Source organism: Centrocercus urophasianus, unplaced genomic scaffold (genome assembly GCF_019232065.1).
Source record: "Centrocercus urophasianus isolate 14NV4802_14NV808 unplaced genomic scaffold, USGS_Curo_1.0 seq_826, whole genome shotgun sequence".
In the NCBI taxonomy this organism is placed as follows: Eukaryota; Metazoa; Chordata; class Aves; order Galliformes; family Phasianidae; genus Centrocercus; species Centrocercus urophasianus.
The window spans coordinates 1-24,289 of NW_024885451.1; the positions used below are offsets into that span (position 1 = coordinate 1).

The 24,289-nt window shown below is 49.4% G+C and overlaps 2 protein-coding genes across 2 annotated transcripts; one reads left to right on the forward strand and one right to left on the reverse strand.

Annotated features, from left to right (window-relative positions):
* The first annotated feature begins 40 nt into the window (after positions 1-40).
* TPBGL (trophoblast glycoprotein like) lies at positions 41-1,141 on the forward strand. The gene has a single exon (XM_042838528.1). It carries the CDS (start codon positions 41-43, stop codon positions 1,139-1,141), a length of 1,101 nt encoding a protein of 366 aa, XP_042694462.1.
* A 5,561-nt stretch (positions 1,142-6,702) lies between these two features.
* On the reverse strand, positions 6,703-24,232 carry PGM2L1 (phosphoglucomutase 2 like 1). Its single transcript, XM_042838527.1, has 11 exons — positions 23,081-24,232; positions 22,652-22,735; positions 20,101-20,294; positions 19,176-19,365; positions 18,470-18,564; positions 17,486-17,666; positions 15,978-16,071; positions 14,829-14,958; positions 14,119-14,308; positions 13,334-13,467; positions 6,703-10,233 (listed from the first exon to the last, which is right to left on the reverse strand). The coding sequence occupies exons 1-11, from the start codon at positions 23,249-23,251 to the stop codon at positions 10,131-10,133; spliced, it is 1,566 nt and encodes a 521-aa protein (XP_042694461.1). The 5' UTR covers positions 23,252-24,232; the 3' UTR covers positions 6,703-10,130.
* Positions 24,233-24,289: the final 57 nt, after the last annotated feature.

The window sequence follows — 24,289 nt, forward strand, 5'->3', positions numbered from 1 at the left end:
CCCCCCCCCCCCCCGGCCCCTGCATGCCCCAGCGCCGGGCATGGCCCGCAGGACGCGGCGGGCGGCGCGGCTGGGGCTGCCCTGCTTGGGGCTGCCCTGCTTGGGGTTACCGTGGTTGGGGCTCGCGTTGCTGCCCTGGGCCGTGCCCCCCGCCGCCGCCCCCCCAGGGGGCTGCCCGTCCGCCTGCTACTGCGTGGCCACCCCGGAATTGGTGCAGTGCCGCTACGAGAGCTTGGACGAACCCCCCCGGGAGCTGCCCACCTCGGTGCACAACCTGAGCATCTCCGGCAGCAACCTGAGCGTGCTGCACCGCGCCGCCTTCGCCCCCCGCACGCTGCCCGACCTCCGCCTGCTCCGCTTGCGCCACGACAACATCCAAACCATCGAGGACATGGCCCTGCAGGGGCTGCCGGCCCTGCGGACCCTCGACCTCAGCCACAACCCTTTGCGTTCGGTGGCGGCCGGCGCCTTCTCCGGCGTCCCTCTGCTGCGCACGCTGCAGCTGAACCAGGCGCTGCTGGCCGCCCCGCTGGAAGAGCAGCTCGCCCTCGCCCTGCGCAACCTCAGCCTGCGCCGCCTGGAGCTGGCGGGCAACGGGCTGCGGGCACTGCCGGTCTCCCTGCTGCCCGTCGGCCTGGAGGAGTTGGATCTCCGCAACAACTCTCTGCAGCGTTTGACATCCACCGAGCTGCTCAGCCTGGAGGCTCTGGGGCTGCGGGGGCTGCGGGTGTCGCTGGGGTCCAACCCGCTGCAGTGCGACTGCGCCCTGCGCCCGCTGCTCACCTGGCTGCGCTCATCCGCCGCCCGCGTGCCCGATGCGAGGAGCCTGCAGTGCTCCAAACCGCCGTCGTTGCGCGGGACGGCGGTGCTGAGGTTGCGGCCCGAAGGGTTGGGTTGCTCGGCCGATGAGGGAGGTGAGGCCGGACAGCTGGAGACGGCTTCTTACGTCTTCTTCGGCATCGTTCTGGCCCTCATCGGCATCGTCTTCCTCATGGTGCTCTACCTGAACCGCCGCGGCATCAAGCGTTGGTTGCACAACCTGCGGGAAGCTTGCCGTGATCAGATGGAGGGCTACCACTACCGCTACGAGCAGGATGCAGACCCACGCCGTGCCAGCGCCGTCGGCACCCCCGGGCTCTGACATCACCGGGCTCTGGTGGCACCCCGAGATGCTCCTTCCAGCTGCCTCCATCCCCAGCTGCCTCCTGATCCCCATCCTGTGCTGCTCCAGAGATCCAAAGCGCGCACTGGGCAGCATCATCTCCTGGGGGGCTCCGGACCTGCTCAGCCCGGGCTCTGATGGCATCACGATGTCCTCCCTTCAGCTGACTCCATCCCCAGCACCCTCCTGGTCCCCATCCCCATCCTGGTGCGGCTTTGGAGGACGAACTGATCCTAGGGATTCTGTGAGTGCTCCGTTGGGCTGCGTCTGAGCAGGCAGCATCATCCCTTGGGGCTCCATCCCATCTCTGGATCCGTCCACTTGTCCCCACGCAAGTGCTGGGATCAGGGGCGATCACGGGGACACCGTGGTGATGAGCCAGTCCCCAAACATCACCCCATCCCAGTTCCTTTGCACTGCAGACACGAGTGTGAACTGCGCACATCCCGGGGAGCAGCAGCCATATCTGAACCTGCCCTGGACATTCCCGGAACCCGGACTCGACTTTGACCATGTACAGCTCTTTCCTATTAGATTTCTATTTGACTAATGCAAGAACTTTTGCTCGATTTCTCTTTTTTCCCCTTTTCATTTCTCGCTCCGCTCTCCTCACGAACTGCTGAGCTCTCCCAGCCCCAACCTCCTCCCAGGCACCAAAGGACACAGCTATGCAGGGATCACCCCGCAGGTGCCTGCATGTTCCCAGGGCACTGGGGCAGCTCCTTTGGCCTCAAACCCCTCTCCCAACCCCGGCTGTCTCAGCATATCATCATAATGAACAAAGCCAAAGCTCCGGCTCTCATGCAACTGCCCGTGTTTGCTTAGAACTGTGCCTGCTATGATATCCTAGAGCAAATATACCAAAAGCCGCATCCCTTGTAGCGTCTGCTTTCTATGGAGTGGTTTCCAAAAGTCGTCTGGCTCAGGCAGTGCCATTATAGGGTTGGATTTCCAATTGCTCCCGGAGGTGCAAAGTTTTGTTGGGCGCAGAAACTCCTTTTGCTGGGGAGGGGGGGGGCAGCGGGGAGGCAGAGCAGCTCTGCAGGACTCGTGCATGGAGCTCAGCCCTAATTCCTCCCTGTGAGCAAGGCAGGGTATTTCATCCCTGTAGTGGGTTTCCAAAGCAATTTGGGTTGCTCGAGCATTTTTGTTCTATCACTCATGAGACACCGGTGCCTGCAGAGCAGCTGCGGGCAGAGCTGCAGGGCTGCCACTCGTGGCAATTCCAAATGAATGTGTGATGTGGCACAGTGCTGACGTTCAGTATGGGGCTGAGTTGGCTGCATTTCAATCCATGGGGGTTTTCCTTTCTGTGTGCTGAGCCGGGGAGGGCTGAGGATGGGGCTGCATCCACGGTGCTTGGGTTTGGGAAGCTCAGAAGCACTGGGTTTGGATTGCAAGGAAGTGCTTGGGATGCTTGGAAGTTCTTGGGTTTGGGATGCTTGGAGGTGCCTGGGTTGAGGATGCAAGGTGCCTGGGTTTGGGATGCTTTGAAGTACTTGGGTTTGGGATGCTTGGAAGTGCCTGAGTTTGGGATGCTCAGAGATGCCAGAGTTTGGGATGCTCAGAGCTTGAGGATTGAGCTGCATCCCTGGTGTCAGTGCTTGGGTTTGGGATGTTTGGAGGTGTCTGGGCTTAGGATACAAGGAGGTGCCTGAGTTTGGGATGCACAGAGCCCTGCTGAGGTTTGGCAGGGAGCAGCTGTTACTCAGCATGTCAGATTGATAAACGAGGAAGGAAGCAGCTGTGACGGGTTCTGGGCTTTTTGCTCCCCTCTGTGTGTATGCAGCTCCTGCACCAGGCAGCTAATTCTGCAGAACTTTGCCAGGAGTTAGAGCAATTGTTTCCATCCTGTGCATCCCATTACTTTGCATTTTTTTCCCTTTGTATTTGCCCTCTGACGGGGGCAGTGGAGTTGGTGCAGGGGGGTGGGGATGCACTTAGCTGTATTCATGCAGGAAGACGGTGCTGTGAGTCCAAGTGAGCGTCCTGAGTGCTCCAGCAGAAATCTGCTGGTTTTGGGGGGGGATCTTTCCCTTCAGGGCTCCTCCTGCCCCAGGAACTTAAGGGTTCTGGCTCCAACTGCTTTCACTGCTGGGATCTTGCAAATTGAGAGCATTAAAGCCTTGGAGTGTGGGGGTGGCAGGAGGAGGCAGAAGGGGATGTGGGAGGGGAAGCAGAAGAGGATGCAAGAGAAGATGCAGAAGAGGATGGAAGAGAAGATGCTGAAGGTGAAGCAGGAGGGGATGCAGAAGGAAATGCAAGGGGAGATGCTGGAAAGGATGCAGGAGGTGAAGCAGGAGAGGATGCTGGAGGAGATGAAGGAGGGGATGCAGGAGGTGAAACAGGAGGGGATGCAGAGGGTTACACAGGAGGAGATTCTGGAGGGGATGCAGGAGGGTGTGATGGAGGTGTAGCAGGAGGGGATGCAGGAGGAAATGCAAGAGGTGATGCTGGAAGGGATGCAGGAGGTGAAGCAGGAGGGGATGCAGGAGATGCTGGAGGAGATGCAGGAGGAGACGAAGGGTGTAATGCAGGAGGTAATGCAGGAGGCACAGTTTTTGCCCAGGCTCAGAATGACTTTTCTGGTTGCACAAACTCAGACATGCGCTGAGAGAACGCAAACTTTGAGACCCATTCTGGTTTCCCAGATTTGGTTTTCCTCCTTTCTCTTTTATTTATTTACTTATTTATTTATTTTTCCTCCCTGTGTGTTTTCAGTGCTCGGGGCTGCATGGGGTGGCCACATCTCTGCTGTGAGATGTTTGGTTTGTAGGGAGCACGACGGGTCTTCGTGGCAGCATCTGCAACGCCATGCAGCAGGGGCATGAAATGGGGCAAAAAAAATACAGTGCTTTTGGTGCTGCTGGTGCAGATCTCAGGGCTGTGCAGGGAAGGCTGCTCACTGAAATGTCCAAAGGGAGAAAAAATAAACCCTCACCTTTTGGACTTTTCCCTTCAGGAAGAACAAAATGGGAGCTGTTGCCCTATTGCAGTGGGGAAACTGAGGCACAGACAACGTTGCTGAGAGCAGTGAGGTGTTCAGGCAGAAAAAGCACAGAAACCCAGCAGCTCATCTGCACCAGTCCCTGATGGCACTGCAGGGTTTGTGCTTTGCTACTTTTCTCTTAGGGCACTCATAGAGGCAGAGCCCAGACCTGCAGCTGACAGGACACAGCCCCTGTGCTGGGAAACCGAGTGGAATCCCAAAAGAAATTGGGATGATACTGGGTTCCTGTCTGTGTATTTGTACAGAAGCTGGGCTGCTGTCGGGGTCAGCTCAGGAAGGGAAAATGGAAACGGTGACAAATCGGATGAAAAACGCTATGGGTTTTCATATTCCTGTTTTGCTGCCTCCCCAAGGGTCATTAATAGCCACATTCCCAGGACCCAGCCCTTCTAATTAATTGTGCTGGGACAAGGCTGGGGATAGGAGCTGCCACCTCCAAGCATTGCTGAGCACTGGCACGCTCAGCTCAGTGATGAGACTCCATCAGCACTGGGACAGATTTGTTCCTCTGGCACTCAAGGCTGAGGGATCTGAACCCTGAAGGCTCCCCCTGCACCCCAGGGCACCCCCAGCCCCACGTCCTCATGTCCCAGCATGGACTCACCTCATCCCTTGGGTGCCTGAGGCCCCCCAGAGCCCCCAGACATCAGTGCCACGGGTGGAAACCCCTCTGTTTCACCCAAAGCACCAAAAACATGAGTGTCAAAATAAAAGCAACCTGACAGGAGAGTTCCTTGGAGGTGGGTTCCTCGGTGTGCTCGTGTCTCCCCAGTGCTTTCCTCAAGCAGATGGGATGGGTGGGTCTTCCATAATCAGCCTCCGTCTGGATGATCTTCCAAAATAACCCGTGTTGCAGGCTGTTTCAAGCACATTGTTGGTACACTGGGGACAAGGTGGGATCTCTCGGGGAGGTTTCCTTGTCCTTTATGAAGAGGAACCAAAATCATCTCAGTAAGGTGTGAGTAGAGAAGATGCAACTTAAACCTCTGCAGATGCTGCTCTGCATGGGCAGGACCAGCCAGTTCCATCCTCGTGGGACAGGTTTGTGGAGCAGAAGGGCAGAACTTTGGCTTGGGTTTGGCCCAAACTGGCAGCCTCTCAGGTGAGTTTCCATACACTCTGTGCAACCATCTCCCACGCAACCCTTGCACCCACCTGGCTGATCCCTCAGTGAGAAGCTGGGGACACCCCAGGAGCTCCATCCCTTGTAGGACAAAGACCCAGGGACCAGGGTTTGGGGAGCTTTTGCAAAGAGATTCATGCAACAAAGCAGATTTCTCTCTGCTTGAGAGTTGTTTCATTGACTACGCTGAGGTTCTCCTTGCCTTGGACCATGAGGATATGTGAATCCCAGCCACAGCAGCACCTGTGTCCCCTTCCATGGTGGCAGGGGAACAAAACCACAGAACACAGGCTTAGAGAGACAGGTGTCAGCCCACAGAGAGACATGTGCGCTGGTCATTAATTAGGTTACTCAATTAACATTTACACTGCCAAGGTGTGAATGTGAATCCAGGCACTGCTGGGACTCACCAGCCTCAGTGTGTCCCCACACGATGCTCTGATCCCCCCAAACCCCATACGTGCTCTCAGGAATGGGGCTGAGACTTAGGGATGCTGCTGCTCCTGGAGGAGACTGAGGATCTGGAGATGAGAATGCTGGAGGAGAATGATTTGGAGGAGGTAAGATCAGCAGAGCCCTCTCTGCTCCCCAAACCCAGCCAGCCCTGCTGTCCCTGCATCCAAAGGACCCGGCTACGGGTAGGTGGGGACACCCAGCGCCCGCTCCTGCTATTGCAGCTGGGTGGAAATGGATTCAGTTCCCTCTTGCTGTCCCTGTCCTGGCCCCTTCTGCTGCTCCCTTCGCCCCCTGCCCATGTAGGACCCCACCTCTGCACCCAGAGAGCTGCAGGGGATGCTGGAATCTCTTCCTGCAAAGCAAATATCGTGCTGTCAGAGTGGCACAGGGCATAATGAGAGTGGGTAGATGGAAGGATGACGGTCCAGACAGGAGAAGAAAGCATGGATTGGTGCTGAGGATGAAATGCACAGCCATCCCTGGAGGATGCAGGAACCCTCCTGGATGTGTGGTGGCTTCTGTCCATCTGCTCCACAGCCCCAACCATCCACCTAAGCCTGTTTAAAAGCATGACCTACAGGAAACTTCTCCTTTCGTGTCACTCACCAGAGAGCCCTTGGGTTGCTGCTCCCTCCTCTGCTTCAGGTAGCAATCTGACATCAATTCTCTTCCTCCTGAGTTCACAGCACAAGGATGAAGCTTTCGGAAACACTGGATCAGCTTTAGAAAACGCTGCTTTTGCGGGGCTGTGGGGAACAGGAACCCAGCTGCAGCTGGAAATCCACTTGCAGGGACTTCCCACCCCCTCTGTGCTGCTCAGCAATTCGGGAGTGCATCCCTTCCCCTCAAACCCACACCTCTCAGCCCATTTCCCCCCTGCACCGAGGCAAAGAGCAGCTCTTTTCGGGGGCAAGAAAGCTCAGCTGAGAAACACTGACCAAACGCAAAGGGTTGCGACTACCAAGAGAACAGTTTATTATTTGTAACACTTCATTCAGCTAAATCCACGTAGCAATACACACAGAAATACTTCAGAAAAGTGCAAATTCTCACTCGGTCATATGCCATAATTGTACAGAACAGACACTGGATAAAGGGAGCACAGATGCAGAACTCACCGGGGCTCCAGGTAAGAGTGGTGATAAGACTGGCTGCTTCCCTCCCTGCATACAAAGCCACTCTGAGGAGGCAAAGGCAGCAACCCGCCATCCAGACTTGAATCCTGGGCTCACCATGCAAACAGTCCCTTTCCTAAACCAAACTGAAACCCTCAGGAGCCAAAGAGGGGCACGAGGTGCTACTGAGCACCTTCTGGAGCAGGGAGGGTGAATTCTGGAGTGCTTACCGAGTGCTGCACATCACCTCAATGTCTGAAACTGAAAAATACTGCATTTTAATTGCTTCCCGTGTGAATGATGCAAGCAAGGATTTCCCTCTTGAGGCACCGAGGGCATCAGGAGACCTGCACAGACTGGACTGCAGCTCCTGCACAGCTCTCTGCTGCTGGAGTCCATGCTGCAGGAAGGGCAGGGGCAGCAGACGGGCCCACAAACACAGCAGGGCTGTGCAGCTGCAGTGAGAGCTGCACTTGGGCTTCCAGAACAACCCTGCCATGTCAGGCACGCTCCTTCCTTTGCTTCACTCACGCCACGGTAAGAAGCATCCTCCAGAGTTGCAGGGAGACACGAATACCACCTGAAGCTATGTAAATCACGGACTGGATGCTGCATCACAACTAGAATAAAACAGCTGGCTGCAAGATCTATCACACAGACACCAAACTCTGCCTGGCAAGTCTCCTTTCTTACACAGATCCCCTCCGAGACCCTGGAAATAAAGTTCTGCCATGTATCCAAGTGAGATAGAGATTGAGTCTGTCGCAGCAGAAAGAGAAAAGACAAAAATAAGCCCTGCTAAATGCTACAAACACAAACCACGGGCAGCTGGATTGCAGGTCAAGCTGATGGCTGCAGCTTTACAAAAGGTGCACTGTAACTGGAAGCCTCGTAAACAACAATCAGAATGCATTTGTTCAATCAGAGCTTCCTGCTCGAGTCTGGAAAGCTTTTGTTCCTGCCCGGAAGGCAGCAAAGAATAGCCAAGAGCTGAAAGGAGATGGTGCACAAGTCCAACAAACTCTGACACAGCCACAGGGCAACGCAATGGGAGAGTTACAGTCCTTCACAGTCGGAGCAATGAGGGGACAGGGAGGAGAGAGAGTTCCTCAAGCGGAACGGTATAAATACATCCAACGGTTCAACATGGTACAGGAAAACAATGGTAGCAGCAGTTTACAAACAGCAATAGTAATGATACCCTTAAAATACATTCAGTATGTTGTGCCTGTCATTCCAGAAGCACTTCTACATCTACAGCTTACTGCTCAACACCTACAGACGAGGGGAATCCCAGGCACTGCGCTCCTGGTGCTGTATGTTCACTACAGGCGTTCACACCACGAGCAGCACCCAGCTGCTAAGGATGCTGATGCTGATACAACCACGAGTGAGCTGCCCTCATCTGAACTGCCAGGAGGTGCTCAAGTCCAAATCAGAGTGTGCTGCCAGAGGGCAGAGCTCCTTCGGGTCAGGGCAGGACCCAGAGCTGAGCCCTGCAGTGAGGATGTGCCATCACACCTATGACACCTCCCCAGAGCTGCGCAGAGCAATGAGTACACTCCCAGGATAAAGGTCTCAACCCGTTCTCATCACATCAGCCACGTCTACAATCAAGAAGGGGAAAAAGAAACAACCCAACTTTTTGGCATTAGATACACTTGACTCGGTTGCGGAACCATTTGGAAACGTTTTCCCTTAAAATAACAAATAAATAAATAGGGGTGGTTACCAAAACATTTGTGCGACACAGACCTTCTGCAGCACACGTACATTCACACCCTCACCATAGTGCAAAGCTGCTGTGGGCACCAACACCCCACAATGCACAGATGCAGACACCCAGAGCCCCTCAGAGCCCTTTGGATGCGATGCACACGAAGCCACAAAAAGGGCACGATGGGTGGAGGGCAAATGGGGTGGTCAACAACAGTGGCAAAACAGCTCCTTTAAGCTCAGTGCCTCTTGGGTTCCCCTCACATAACCTTCAGTACAGAACCTGAGTGCCTGGGTTTATCTGTTCCTCTTGTTTAGTTGCTGTGAAGTGAGTGGATAGACGTCCAGAAGATGGCTTGACTTCATTTTGATCCTCAATCATCAACACCCAACTCCTCCTGAACGTGTTGCTGTAACTTCAGAACTGGGGGAAATGTACACTTTCCTGGATCAGCATCTGTCAGAAAAGAAGTGATGAGCAGGACTGCTGTCTGCTTGAGCCAAGATAGGAAACTGATAACACGAGGTTGCTAAAAATCCACCTAAAAAGAGCAACAGTACTGGCAAACTGCTGTTCTAACAGAAGTGAGTTTATCAGATATGACAAATAATATGAGTTAGTAAAAGACAGCAATAATAGAGAGTGTCTGCATCTCACCTTTCCTTTCTTTCCCCCTGTTTTGTTTTGTTTCCCTCACTAGACAGCATGACTTCAAGCCATCACAACCAAACAAGTCCCCAGGTGGTGTTTTCATACAAAGGTATTAAATTGCTGAAACCTTTAGTAAAAACAAATAACTTCAGTCCCTTCAGAGCTGTGGGACAAGAAAGGGTTATAAAGCCCACAGCAGTCAGAACAGGCAGTTTAACCAATGGGTCTCTGTCCTTTTGGAAGCTCCAGGAAGGCTTCCTACTGAATAACCCAAAAACCAGACTGCTTGTGTTGCCACTATTGTTTCGCACCCCAGCAAGTGTTTGGAGATACACACAGGAAAGAAACAACACACAGAGAGCACCTCCAACAAGAGAAGGATACAAAATAAGTGGAAAATGTCCAATTGGAGCAACTTGCCTCAACCAGGTATGCAAAGCACTGAACTCTACTTGAATGGATTTGGGAAGTAAGAGCTGGAACACCACTACCACGAACACACACACACACACACAACAGCTACGAAGAAGCAGGGCTTTTTGTCAGCTCGGGGTGATCACTTCCAACCAAGCTGTCCTGGATACCTGAAAGCAGTTTAAGACAAGAGGGCCACAGACCAACTGTTTTAACCCTGCTGTGGCAGTTTGTTGGCGCCGTGAAGGTCAGCGAGCCTTTGGTCAAAAGAAGGGGAAATTACAGGGCAAATTCCAGGCAGTACATTCCACCCTTCTCTGCTTATCTCAACTGACAAAAGAACGCTGCTTCTGAACAGAATAACAACGTAGCTGCTTGTTTCAACACACACACAGGCACACAGTAAACAGAGTTCTGTTCTTGGTTCCTCGGTTGGACGCGGTGCAGCACAGTGGCTCCTTCCAACACCAGCTGCAGGACAGCTAAGCCGAGCGCCAGATGAGTCCGTTCTTATCAGGCTCGAGAAAGTTCTCAATCAGAGCTTCCACGAGCTTCTGACGCTCTTCTTCCAGCACAGATCTGTCACTGGAAGAGAACAGAGAGATGTCAGAGGTCTGAGGAACATCAGGACTCGAAAAATAACCAAATGAAAAGCAAGAGCTGAGGGCGATGGATTTGCTGCATACAAAGCATTTCATCTGAGCTGTATGCCTGCAGCAGTTCAACAATATGAGGATGCTTCAGCATGTGACAAATACTGGATTCCCTCTCCACTGGGAGGTGATTGTCCCTCTCTGCTCTGCTCTTGTGAGGCCCCATCTGCAGCACTGCGTCCAGGGCTGGAGCCCCCAGCACAAGAAAGACAGGGAGCTGTTGGAGAGGGTCCAGAGGAGCCACAAAGATGAGCAGAGGGCTGCAGCACCTCCCTACAAAGACAGGCTGAGGGAGCTGGGCTTGTTCAGCATGGAGAAGAGAAGCTGCGGGGTGACCTCAGTGCAGCCTGCAGTGCCTCAAGGGAGCCTGCAGACAGGAGGGGAGTCAGCTCTGTGAAAGGGGAGATGGCAGCAGGACAAGGGGAAATGGTTTGGAGTTGAGGGAGGGCAGCTGGAGGTTGGATGTCAGGGGGAAGTTGTTTAGAGAGAGAGTGGTGAGGTGCTGGAACAGCTGCCCAGAGAAGCTGTGATGCCCCGTCCATCCCTGGAGGTGTTCAAGGCCAGGTTGGATGGGGCCCTGGGCAGCCTGGGCTGCTATGAAATGTGGAGGTTGGAGGCCCTGCCTGCAGTAGGGAGCTGGAGCTTCGTGATCCTTGAGGTCCCTTCCAACCAGGGCCATTCTATGATTCTGTGTGATTTGCTTTGCTGTATTTCCTATTCGTGGGTCCAGAGGAGGCCACTGAGATGAGCAGAGGGCTGGAGCAGCTCTGCTGTGAGGAAAGGCTGAGGAAACTGGGCTTGTTTAGCTTGGAGAAGAGAAGACTGCAGGGAGACCTCATGGTGGCCTTCCAGTGCTTGAAGGGAGCGGATAAACAGGAGGAGAGGCTTAAACAGGAGGGGGAATGGCTGTGTGTGAGGGTGGGTGGTGACAGGACAAGGGGAATGGCTTGAAAGTGAGACAGGGGAGGTTTGGGTTGGATGTGAGGAGGAAGTTTTGGAGGCAGAGGGTGGTGAGGCACTGGCACAGGTTGCCCAAGGAGGCTGTGGATGCCCCATCCCTGCAGGCATTTAAGGCCAGGCTGGATGTGGCTCTGGGCAGCCTGGGCTGCTGCTTGGCGACCTGCACACAGCAGGGCTTGGAGCTGGATGAGTGCTGTGCTCCTTTGCAACCCAGGCCATTCAATGGTTCTATAATTCTATCACTGCTTGCTTTAACAGGCTACTTCCTGGTAAGGAGTACTGCAAAATTAATTTGAACAGGGGGAAAAAATGGCCACTAGAGGTCAATCGTGGTTCTAGAATGAATGGCTACAAAAAACGATGCAAGACTGGCAAAACATGGGTTATACACTGCTGAAAAAGTCAGAATTGCTCCGAATAGAAGAGGCAGATACCCTCTATGCTCTTCTCTACACAGAGTCCAGCTGTCCTTCAAGGGTATTTTAACTAAACTGCAGTTTAGGAGGGTTGCACTGCCACGCTCCTTTAAAGATGCATTCCCCCTTTCCTACCCTGATGTCTCACTGGAGGAAGAGGAACTCAGTGTTCAAAGAGGCAAAGCAGGCATGTTATTTCCTTCTGCTCTGCTCATGTATGGAGCCTGTTACACAGCACTGACCCTCAGGTCACCCTTCCTTTTAAAAAACACACCTCAAGCTGCTGCTGCAATAGAACTGGCTTTCCCTATGCTCAGCCTTTAAGAATAATCAGTAAGCTGAAACTCAAATACCTGCAAGGCTATTACAGAAAGGAGTGTGTTGTGAAGCAGCTGCAGAGCATTTTGTGCTTTGAAGCTTGAAAGTGCAGTTTTGTGTTCTAGATCATAATTGCTGTTAACCAGTGGTATTATTGCAATGAAAAGGTCACTGTGTTTTTGCTGACCTACCAGAATGAACAGCAAAAGCCTAAATGATGCATCAAAGCATCTCAAGTGCTACTCTCTCAACTACTCCAGCCCTCACATGTTAAGCTTAAGTTAAGGGCAGTATTTCTTTACTTCTTCCTTGCTGATTGTCTCAACCAGATCCTACTTTTCATCAGAGGGTACCTTGCTTACTTTCAGGTTCATGGAAGCTGAATGGAGAACTTCCATGCCCACAAATACACTATGTATTCACAGAGCAGACAACCAACAAGCTTCTACCCAATAAACAGGAGCTTCTGGTAATTGCTGCCATTCAGAAAACTGGAGTGGAGAACTCCAACCCTTCTCTGACCTGCTGTTATTCCCTGCTCAACTCAGGACAGTCTTAAAAGATGGGCTGTGCCTGTGTGAGAAATCCATGGAGAAATCAGCATTTAAAAGAAAATTCAGCATCCTGTGAGAAGCTGTGTAGGCACAGACTCTTGTCTCCACTCACACACTCATTTTAATGGAGTCAAGCCTCTGTTACCCACTGCCTGCCTGAATCTGACCAAAACAAGCAGTGAGAAATAAATTCATCCTCAATTCCTGACAGTGCTGATTCAAAGGCCCCTTTTGTGCTGTTTTCAGTTCTCTGCTGTATCTTAGACTGAGAACCTAAGCTCCTCATCTGCACTTCAACCCTCTAAACGTACCCCCGTGTTTTCTTTACATATATAGATATATTTAATGTTTCTTAACTGGAAGAAGCTGATCCCAGGTGGCTATAAAGAGGAGACAGACATCTAATTACTATCAAGTACCTTGGAGCACCACAGCAGATTCCTAATACAGTAGGAATCCACCTGGATTTGAGCATGCTTGCCAGCGGCAGCATAACTTCATTACATTTTAGCTTACAAAAAAATGAGCAATTAGGTTAATAGATGAACCCTCCTAGAGCAGCAGATGCTTAAAACTCAGTTCTCTGCCTTATCCACTGCAGAGGGGATCTCATGTGAGCAGGAACTGCAACGCTCCAGGCAGTTTAACAGGCTGGGGCAGCGAGGGGTGGCTCAGGACCCTGAGGAGGCAGCAAAGGAATCCATTTCCATGAAGGAATGATGCCTCAGCGCTGCCCTTTCAGCCCAAGGATGCTGTGATGTCTGCACACAGAGCTGCTACTGACCTCTGCTCGGGCAGAGCGCACATCTCTGCGTAGTATTTGATCTTTGGCTCTGTCCCACTCGTCCGAAGGGTGGCAACACAACCATTCTGAAACGTGAAGGTGATCATCTGACTGCTTTTACTCACAGGCAGCACCTACATCAACAAGACAAGATGATTACGGGAGGCCCAACTCACACAAATACGTTGCTTTGGTTTGTGTTTAAATAGAACAACCAATATTTACAGAGCTAAATAAGCATGTCCCGTATATCCAGCAGCCGGGGCAATAAGCTAGAACAAGTCATTGCAGCCTAACAGATAGAACCACCCTCTGGAGCAGTATTTTAGGATAACTGGGCTGTTTTTTACTCCCATGGACATTCCAACTTCTGGAAACCTGCTAGATGGCAGAAGAGTTGCGGGAGCACCAAAGTCACCCCAGCTAATAAAGTTCATTGTGGATGCCCCATCCCTGCAGGCATTCAAGGCCAGGCTGGATGTGGCTCTGGGCAGCCTGGGCTGCTGGTTGGTGACCCTGCACACAGCAGGGGGTTGGAACTGGATGAGCATTGAGCTCCTTTGCAATCCAGGCCCTGCTATGATTCGATAGGAAAAAGGTAAAACAACAGCAAAGTCATTTCACACTGAAGCATTCTTCTCCCCTATTAAGCCATCTTAGTAGACTGCATTAATTACACTGCCATCTAAGATGCCACAGTACATCTTCCTGCATAGCTGTTGGTGTATTCGACTTTCAATCTCTTCAAAAAGAGGAGCCCTCCTGCAAAATGCTTCGTAACTCACCGACTTCTTGTTGGGCTGGCTGCTGTCATAGCCAGTGGTAATGTCTCGTACGTGCAATATGTTGTAGTCACCACAGAACTTGGGATAAGACTGAGGGCCATCAAAGTTCCGAAGCCTCTCAAATATCCTCTTGATGGTTGGAGGATCGTAGCACAAGAAATAGGAAGTTTTTGATATGTGATATCCGTACCTACAAGGAGATGAGCCTTTTCAGTTAAAACATTCAGAAGTTTTCTGCACATTTGGTATCTAAAGGAAGTCTGTTTGGGGAAAAAAGAAAAGGAACAATGGGAAAATAATACAGTTCTCATAGCTGTGGAACACGTATTTATAAGCAAATCTTTGGGGTCAATTTGATTGCATTGGTCAAAACATCTCGCAGCTCTTTTTAAATTCAGGGTTTCAGGAAGGGTTTCAGCTCCAGAGAAATAAAAGCCAGAGGTTTAGAACAGGACAGAATAGTTCAGTTGGAAGCAACCTACAGTGCTCATCAGCCACTTTAGGGGTAGGCAGATAAGTCAGAGTATATTGATAAGTGTATTGACCAAATGCCTCCTGCACACTGACAGGCACAAGGCATCAATCACCCCTCTAGGAAGCCTGTTCCAATGTTCAGCCACCCACCCTGTAAAGAATTCTTTTCCTGAAGTCCAGCCTGCACCTCCCCTGTTACAGCTTTGTCCAAAATACGAATGAAAAAGGCAACTTACGTTTCATATACCTCTATGAGTTTCTGTGCTAGAGACAGGTTCTTGGTTTCCAGGTAGGCTGCCATCTCAGCTATGACCACAGCTGCACTCACGCCATCTTTATCCAACACTGAGGTGCCACACATGAAGCCTAGAGATAACAAAATGATCGTGGAATACAAAACTGGCACGCTATTACACTGATTTACATGGGTGAAGTTTTACTCCCAGGGAAATGAAAACTGGTTGACATATCCATGCTGTCCTTCAAATTACACAGTGCTCCCTTCCATGAAACCTAGCTAACTTAGGGGTCACAGTGATAGAAAGGCACGTGCTATCATCAATTCATTCCAGTCTGGTAACACCTCTTCTCTGAGGGGATCTTTCATGGCACTAAATGCACTAAATGTATCAGCTGCTTGTTCTGTGCAAGCACAGCAACAGGAATCAAAAGAACTGATACTGATACAGACTTGGTAACAGACATACAGTGCTCCACAGTACTGCCAAGCTGCCTTCTTTCTGAAGGGATTCATCAGCAAGATCTTCATTCCTCACAGTTAGAACCTTCTTGAATTCTATGAATATGGCAGGCAATTGGTACAGGCATAAATGCTCTTCAGTAAGGGCTTCATTTTCAAATGCTATACTGGGTATGAATATGGTATCCTAAAAAGCTGCTCTTCATCTTGCAGAAGCAGAGAATTCCTATAGCTGAAACATTCACTGCACAGTTCCATACCAATGGGTGGTGGTAGCAAGACTGTCAAGGCCAACAGAGCACTCCAGGCTATGTCAGCAGGACTAGATGATCTTTAAAGGTCCCTTCAAACTCTAAGGATTCTATGATTCTATGATTCTATTCACATCAGGCAGCTAGATTTCTCTTTGGCTGCTGGTATAAAGTAGTCTCTTAGGTTTTATTTTACTAGAGGGCATTGCTGGGCTCCTGAAGGACCTGCTATGTTGGTGTAATGCAGCAAGCCCTTAGACCACTGAGTTCTCCCAGAGAGGACTCATAAGACATTACATTGCTTAAGAACAGATCCAGCTTAACCTCAGCTAACAGGCTGTGAAACAACAGCAGTTCAGCAACCAAGACCACACTTTTTAGATACATTCCCCCTGCACAGTTCCCAACAGTGGAAAGTGATACCCAAGACATACCAATAGACTCTTCAAAGGCAAAAAGAACTTCTTTCCCGTTATCTAGGAGATCTTTCACTCTGCTTCCAATCCATTTGAAGCCGGGGAGTGTTTCCTGAAATAGGAAAAATAAAACAGATTGCATTGCATTCCAATTCTTCACCACTTAATTTCGAGTCGAGCAATAAAGTGCAGCTGCTCCTCTTTCCACCTCCAGGACTTTTCCTGGAATTGGAACCCTGTGTGTCAGACAGGAGGGTTCAGAAGAAAAAGGAGGCATCAGATTGAAAATGCGAGAGGGGAAAAAGAAAAGGTGATGGATTCAGGATTTTAGGGTCAATGGGGAAGGCTGACACAGAATCAACACAGTGAAGCTAAAGAATGCTTTTCTTGACATCTTTTTCCTGAATTCCTAATTCAGTAATTGATCAACAGAACAGAGGTGGTAAAGACAATCATTAGACAAGTCTGGGATTCTGCACAGCATATGAATCTAAGGCAAAGTGTCAGATGAGTACTGCAATGGACCTGAATGTGGAGTTGAAGAATTAAGTGTGCTTGAGAGACTCTGGTTCTCCCTGAGATAAGAGATCTTTCTTCTTGTTGTGCTTATGTGATGAGACAGTCACAGAAAGGAAATGTTACAGACATCATAAGCAGTGGTGTTGGGAGATGGGAGGGAAAAGTGCTGCCTGTGTTTTTACAGTTGGGTGGATGATCTTGGAGGTCTTTTCCAACCTTAGTGACTCTATGATTCTATGAATCAAACAGAGGCAGTCAACATTTTAGCAGCTGTTCTTAGAGAAAAGGAAAGCACAGAGAGGGGAAACTTTCAGAGAGACCACAGACTTCTATAAATTCCTACCTATTTTCCAGGCAAATTTTCAAGAAACGTGAACAGTATTTAGTGAGATAATGAAATTCACTACAAGGCAGCAGAACTCAAACACATCCTTAATGGAACGTGAAAGATCTTAATGGAAGAGCTCCTCTGTTACAATCTGAACTGGGGGAATGGCTTTAAAGTGAGACAGGGGAGGTTTGGGTTGGATGTGAGGAGGAAGTTTTGGAGGCAGAGGGTGGTGAGGCACTGGCACAGGTTGCCCAAGGAGGCTGTGGATGCCCCATCCCTGCAGGCATTCAAGGCCAGGCTGGATGTGGCTCTGGGCAGCCTGGGCTGCTGCTTGGCGACCTGCACACAGCAGGGATTGGAGCTGGATGAGCACTGTGCTCCTTTGCAACCCAGGCCACTCAATGGTTCTATAATTCTATCACTGCTTGCTTTAATAGGCTACTTCCTGGTAAAGACTACTCTAAAATTAATTTGAACAGAGGGCAAAAATTGGATGGGGCCCTGGGCAGCCTGGGCTGCTATGAAATGGGGAGGTTGGTGGCCCAGCCTGTGGGGTGGGGGGGGTTGAAGCTTCGTGATCCTTGAGGTCCCTTCCAACCCAAGGCATTCTGTGATTCTATGATTCTGTGATCAGGTTTTCCTCTGCAAGATGACATCAGTAAAAGCCCTGGCTTACTTCAAAGTTGAATCCTTCTTTAAGTGCAATTGCTCTCAAAATTTTCGAGGAAACCGTGGTCGCAAGCATGTAAACATTCTTCACATCAGCATCTTTGGAGCAATTTTCCTTCCAGCGAGAAAACATCCACCAACCAAACAACGCCGCCATCTCGTTGCCAGTGAACACCTTCCAGCAGCCACTGCAGACAGCACAGAAAAGAGCTCTTTCAGGTTTCCCAGGAAGATTCAGGCAGGGGGAGACATTTTCTGCAGTCACTGCAACAACAGGAGTCTGAGCACACTACTGACAAGCTGCTCTATACAAAGCCACCCTAGCAAGAGGACTCACATCTCGATGATTTACAAGCCCACTGCATTCAGCCAGCAAGCAAAGGTACTCATTTAGTTACCTTAGTATCAACTTCCCAGTAGCTTAGGAGCTTACAATTTATCAGTATAGCAATCTCTACGGTCTACACATTGCAGTCGGGCACTGCCCGAACAACAGAAATTACTACTTACACAATTAGCAGAATTTTGGCCTGTTAGTGGAAGAAAAATAATTTCTACTCAATATAAAGAAGACAGGAAGCAAAAAACAAGACACCACAACAGCTAGCTCTCCCAAGGCAGTATTTATTTGCCTAGTCTATGAGAAAAAAGTAGATGTCAGGGTGGTGAGGCACTGGCACAGGTTGCCCAAGGAGGCTGTGGATGCCCCATCCCTGCAGGCATTCAAGGCCAGGCTGGATGTGGCTCTGGGCAGCCTGGGCTGCTGGTTGGCGACCTTGGACAAAGCAGGGGGTTGGAACTGGATGAGCGCTGTGCTTCTTTGCAATCCAGGCCATTCTATGATTCTATCATTCTGTGAAAATACCCACAGAGCTAAGTCACAACAGGAAGGTGTGCCTTTAAGGTGCTTGTCTTTGGGGCACAGCAATTTTCACAACCTATTCTATTTATTCTACCATGAAGAAATAAAACAGAAGGTCCCCTTACTTACTTCTGCTGCTCTGCCACTGCCAGTCTGTCTGCATCAGGATCAGTGGCCACGACTACTTTAGCATTTTCCCTCTCTGCAAGCCTCAGTGACAACTCCTAGTGGGAGAAGAGTGGGGGGAAAAAATCACAGAATCAAATAAAGGGAACCAAATCACAGAACCAAAATCAGGACAAGGGGAAATGGTTTGGAGTTGAGGGAGGGCAGCTGGAGGTTGGATGTCAGGGGGAAGTTGTTTAGAGAGAGAGTGGTGAGGTGCTGGAACAGCTGCCCAGAGAGGCTGTGATGCCCCGTCCATCCCTGGAGGTGTTCAAGGCCAGGTTGGATGGGGCCCTGGGCAGCCTGGGCTGCTGTGAGATGGGGAGGTTGGTGGCCCTGTATTGGTGGGGGGTTGGAGCTTTGTGATCCTTGGGATCCCTTCCCACCCAACCATTCTGTGATTCTGTAAATGCATTCTTGCTCTTAAGTTACACATTACATGCAAAAACAACCCCAAGATCTCATACAGATGGCTGATAAGTTTAACACAGCTCAAAGCCTGGTACTCTCTGTGCCTTCCCCAATTTGTTTTTCATCAGGGTATCTGATATCCTTTAAATGAGGATTAAAATTAAATTAGGATAAATTAAAATTAAAAGGATAAATTATCCTTTAAATGAAGGACTGTCCACAAGAACACATAAATGAGACAGAGCAGAAAATGAAATACCAGCACAGATTCTCCTTCTTCAGGATTTGGGCATTTGACAGTAGAGAAATCTGGATCTGGATCTTTCTGTTCAGGTACAGGAATGGGAGGTTGAAAGCCAAATGCCTTGAAAGCCCATTGCACGTAGTCATGTCCAACTCCATGAAATGAGGTGTGAACAAACTTCAGATTTGTCTGCATGTTTAGCTCCCTGATAAGGAAAGAAGAAATTCAGTAAGGCTGCAGTTACTTTGCAAGACTATTTTTATGTTGGAAAGCACAAACTAAAGAAAAGGCAGTGACACTTGATCCTATTTGGCTAGTTTCTACAATAATTTCAGTGAAAAAATTAGTTTTGCTAGAAACTGCTGCTTTTGAGTTTCTCATCCCTTAATGCAAGATATTCACCTACTGCTGAGCTGGCTGAAAATCCCTCAAGGATGAGCCATCCTTTTCTGCATCAAACTCCTTCCACCATCCTGAGGATCTTACTCCAGCTCTATCTCATCCTCCTCCTCCTCCTTTTACTCACCTCTGTCCCAACTAACATTTAAACTTATCCATCCCATTCCACTTCATGCACCTTCACTCTGAATCACTGCATTTTCTTCGGAATCCTTTCAGCATTAAATAAAACTGTTCACATCAGGGTGAGCTATTGTAGCCTCGTGTTCCAAGGCAGTGACCAGACTTGTGCCTGAAGTTGGGTGCTTTACTGTCCTTACGTAGGGTTCAGGCCTAAAGAAGACGACCATTTAATGTAATGACACATCAGGGAAGGGATGGGGTGAGGCAGAATGGGGACTGAAGATTCCTCCCAGCAGGAGGAGGACAGGACAACAACCTCAGGCAGGCAGTGATGTTTGCGGCAGAGCAGAGGGCTCAGCTTCTGTGAACCACAAAGACTTAAAAACATCATTTAAGAACATTTCATTCCATACTACACCTGTGGTAGCAGATCTTTTTCAGATCCTCCATATAAGAGTCACAGATTTTCTTCAGAGGATCCTGCCTAAGAGGACTGGTGTCTACAAGGTTCTCGTTCCAGGAGCCATTCCACGGTTCAACGCACTCCTCTATGCATTTTATGATTTCCTTATCATGAGGGGATTTGATCTGAGCTCCATTTTCCCAATAGACCTGGTAGGAGTTTAAGGAAAACACGACACAATTTACTTACAAAGACTGTTGACTTCATAAATACTCTTAGCTATAGGATTCCACACAGTCTGCTTCAGACTGGCCCAGCTCTTGGATAGCACAAGGGGGAATGGTTTTAAAGTGAGACAGGGGAGGTTTAGGTTGGATGTGAGGAGGAAGGTTTTGAGCCAGAGGGTGGTGAGGCACTGGCACAGGTTGCCCAAGGAGGCTGTGGATGCCCCATCCCTGCAGGCATTCAAGGCCAGGCTGGATGTGGCTCTGGGCAGCCTGGGCTGCTGCTTGGCGACCTGCACACAGCAGGGCTTGGAGCTGGATGAGCGCTGTGCTCCTTTGCAGCCCAGGCCGTTCTGTCATTCTGTGATCATCTGGAATCCCAGTTTATGACTGCAGTCACAAAACAATCACTTTTAAACAAAATGATCTTTTATTCAGACAAAGTTGTTCAGTTGCAACGACTGAAATCATCAGCACATGAGAAATTCAGACTGGAAAACGCACCACGCTGCACAAAGTGAAGCAGAATAGAAGCACTGCCTTCTGCACAGCCTGTCATTCCTTCAGAATCATAGAATCATAGAATCACCAAGGTTGGAAAAGACCTAAAAGATCACCCAGTCCAACCGTTCACCTATTCCCAATAGCTCCCACTAAACCATGTCCCTCAACACAACATCCAGCCTTGCCTTGAACACCCCCAGGCTCGGTGACTCCACCACCTCCCTGGGCATCCATTGCAGTGCCTGACCACCCTTTCTGAAAAGTAATACTTCCTCATGTCCAGCCTGAATCTCCCCTGCTGTAGCTTGAAGCCGTTCCCTCTGCTCCTATCACTGATGACACGAGAGCAGAGGCCGACCCCCAGCTCCCTGCAGCCTCCCTTCAGGAAGTTACAGAGAGCAGTGAGGTCTCCCCTGAGCCTCCTCTTCTCCAGGCTGAACATTCCCAGCTCCTTCAGCCTCTCCTCATCAGCCCTGTGTTCCAGACCCCTCACCAGTTTTGTTGCCCTCCTTTGAACACGTTCCAGGGCCTCAATATCTTTCTTGCAGTGAGGGGCCCAAAACTGGACACAGCACTCGAGGTGCGGCCTCACCAGAGCTGAGTACAGGGGAAAAAAAGCAGCACAACTTGTTTCTGAAGTCGAAGCAGAATAGATAAGCACTGTGCCAAGGTGCCTTTTTCCCACAACTGAACAACTGTAATCTTTCAGCTAAAAATGCTACCAAACCTGAGCTAAAAAAAAATGTCACTGTTGCAGACTGATTCAGATGCCTGTTTTCCCATAGTTTGTTTCCAACAGCACGGCTGCCTTCTCTGTGCAGACTTTCTCCTCAGACCATCCTGTCCCTCTTTTGATGGTACTTATTATCTCCAAAAGCACAATCTTGTCAAGCTGTCCAAAACCTTCCCAAGTTGCTGGTGGGTGATATACTGAAGATGTAACAGTTTTTGTGCAAGACTAGAAAAACAAAGAAGTAAAATACTTTGCCTCTAAAGACAGAGATGTGATAGCTTCTCAGTAAGCTAACAGCTTGGAAAACTGGCATTGCTTGTTACATCCAAGCCATGCAAATACTGAAGTAGACACAGGACACGTGCAGTGCAGTCACCTGCAGGAGCTCTCTGTACGCAGACTGTTTCCCTATTATTGCCATTCCTCACCAAGCTGCTACTGAGCAGAAGGCTGATTTTAATTCAAGTGTAGAATTCAGTTTAGATTCTTAAAAAGCTAAGCAATGAAATCATGTGCTATTTGTTATGATGGGTGGGTTTGCTCTTCCAGGCTTTGAGCATAAAGCCACCTACCTGTCTGTCACTGCCCAGCTAACACAGTCTTGCAGGCAGCACACAGAGCTTTATTAATCAGCAATAAACTGCTCTCTCCTGCTGTGTTTGGACACGGTTAGTGGGCATGGTGAGGACAGGTTGACAGTTGGACTCGATGATCTTAGGGATCTCCTCCAACCTTAATGATTCCACAGTTCTGATTCATGTAACTTCTAGCTCCGTTTTAAATTTGTTTTTAAACCTAAGAGGTGAGCAGATAATAAAGGGCCGAAGCATCCTCCCAGCTGCTGATTTGACCCTATGGAACGTCACAATCCATTTGTGCTCAAGGCACACAGGTTTTAATGGTCTTTAGTTCCAGTTTCAGATGAAAACGCGTGTCATTCAGAAGGTTACAGAAGGATGAGTTACTTGGGATCACATTTCTTTCTAACGTGCACACACAAATATTTCAGAAGAAGACAAGATTCCCCCCAGCACATTGAAGGTATGCAAGTAACACGGAAAGCAGCTGGCTGCAATGTGCTACAAGCTTCAGGGCTAAGCCTTACCTTGTACCCATTGTCCTCCTTCCTGTTGTGGGACGCTGTGATCATTACACCAGCCACAGCTTTGAGCTGCTGAACAGCATAGGGCTAAAAAAGAAACCCAGAAATGGTGACTTACCCAAGCATTCTGCAGCTGGCAGAAGGATGGTATGTTATTAGGACAGTTATTAGGATGCTAGAGGAGAAATAGCTCAACATCCACCAGCTTATTTGAAAGAGGTATAAACAAATGCTCATCAATCTGCTCTCTGAAGCTGGGAGCAGAGAGAAAGCTTGTTCAGAACAGTGCTGTTTTGTTGCGTGGCAACATTATTCCCAACTCCACAAACGCCACTGCTAAGTGGCCAACAGCCATTTAATGAAGAAAGCCTACATTTAGGTTACTCCAGTACTGAGAAAGCAAAAGAAAATGAAAAGAAGACGATGACTCACCACAAAGGGCGTAGGGACATACGTTGAAAAGAAGTATACAGGTACATCTTTAGCCAGCAGGACTGCTGCAGTGAGCTTTGCAAGTCTACCAATGACACGAAACAGAAAATATTCAGTCAACCCAACTCCCACGACAGTCCAACAGCCATAGGGCATTACTCTCATTTTCATTTTGCTTGTTTCTTAAATCCTTGTACTGTTTTGTTTTCCCTACATTTCATACAGTCAGTGTAACCATTTTTGGGCTGTAGAATTGGACAGAGCACTTTCATTTGCTGCTCGAAGGGCATAAGGCACTTCAGTCATGTGAATAAAGCAATGATATCAAGAAAAGATACGGAGCCTTCTGGAGTGGGACTTGTCCTTAATTCAAGGACCAAAGCGAGCTCCCAAAAACATGAAAGTGCCAAATCCAGAAACAGAGTCAGTATTTTTAAACCTTGCCTTTGTATGAAACTCGTCCTCCCAAGAAGCAGGGAAACTCATTTTCTTTTACAGAGCAGTTTGATATGAAGCTGCTCTTTTCAAGGCAGCTCAGGAATTAACAACAGGAACTCTTTGTCAGGGGAAAAACCAATGAGAGATTAAATTTCACACATCTTTGCTCTCTTATTTTTACAAGCAAGCATTAAGCATTGCTTCCATACCTTCCCATGATGAATAAACATTTCAGGTACTCAGAATTTCACTATAGTTTTTACTAAATGAAACCTGATATCACAGAAAGGAATTTGAAAGCTAAACTTCTAGCTGAAGGCACTGAAATTTTGCTCCTGTAACACAACAGCATACATCAGCTTCATTATGGGATACCATCAGGAGAGCTGCCATCTCCTTTGACAGTGGAAATGAGGCAAGAAAAACACAGCATCACTCACACAGTGTGGGGTGAGCAGGCTGACTGGACTGACGGCCCTCTTTGGGGGAGGTTCAGCTTGAGTTTAGAACTATTCTAAGAACATGTCAGCTCAAGGGGAAGAAGGAAACACAACAGAGAAACGTTTGCTCCTTCAGCATCTGAAACAAGGAGACTGTGCTGCATCTAGTCTGAATTCCATGTTGGTGTGGCTGAGAAGGAACGTTTTTAGTCCTGCAGAGAAGCACCTGGGGGTCCTGGGGATGAAAAACTGAACATGAGCCAGCAGTGCTCCGGCAGCTCAGGAATGGGATCCTGGGCTCCATCAGCAGAGGGGTGGCCAGCAGGGACAG

What these genes read in the sequence shown, in the direction of transcription:
- TPBGL (XM_042838528.1), top strand. Translation starts at nt 41, where the DNA reads ATGGCCCGCAGGACGCGGCGGGCGGCGCGGCTGGGGCTGCCCTGCTTG.
- PGM2L1 (XM_042838527.1), bottom strand. Translation starts at nt 23,251, where the DNA reads ATGAAAATGAGAGTAATGCCCTATGGCTGTTGGACTGTCGTGGGAGTT. An exon ending in AGGAGGACAATGGGTACAAG is followed by an intron (nt 20,295 to 22,651) that starts GTAAGGCTTAGC and finishes AACTCCTACCAG; the next exon opens with GTCTATTGGGAAAATGGAGC. An exon ending in GCCAGCCCAACAAGAAGTCG is followed by an intron (nt 13,468 to 14,118) that starts GTGAGTTACGAA and finishes TTGTTGATGTAG; the next exon opens with GTGCTGCCTGTGAGTAAAAG.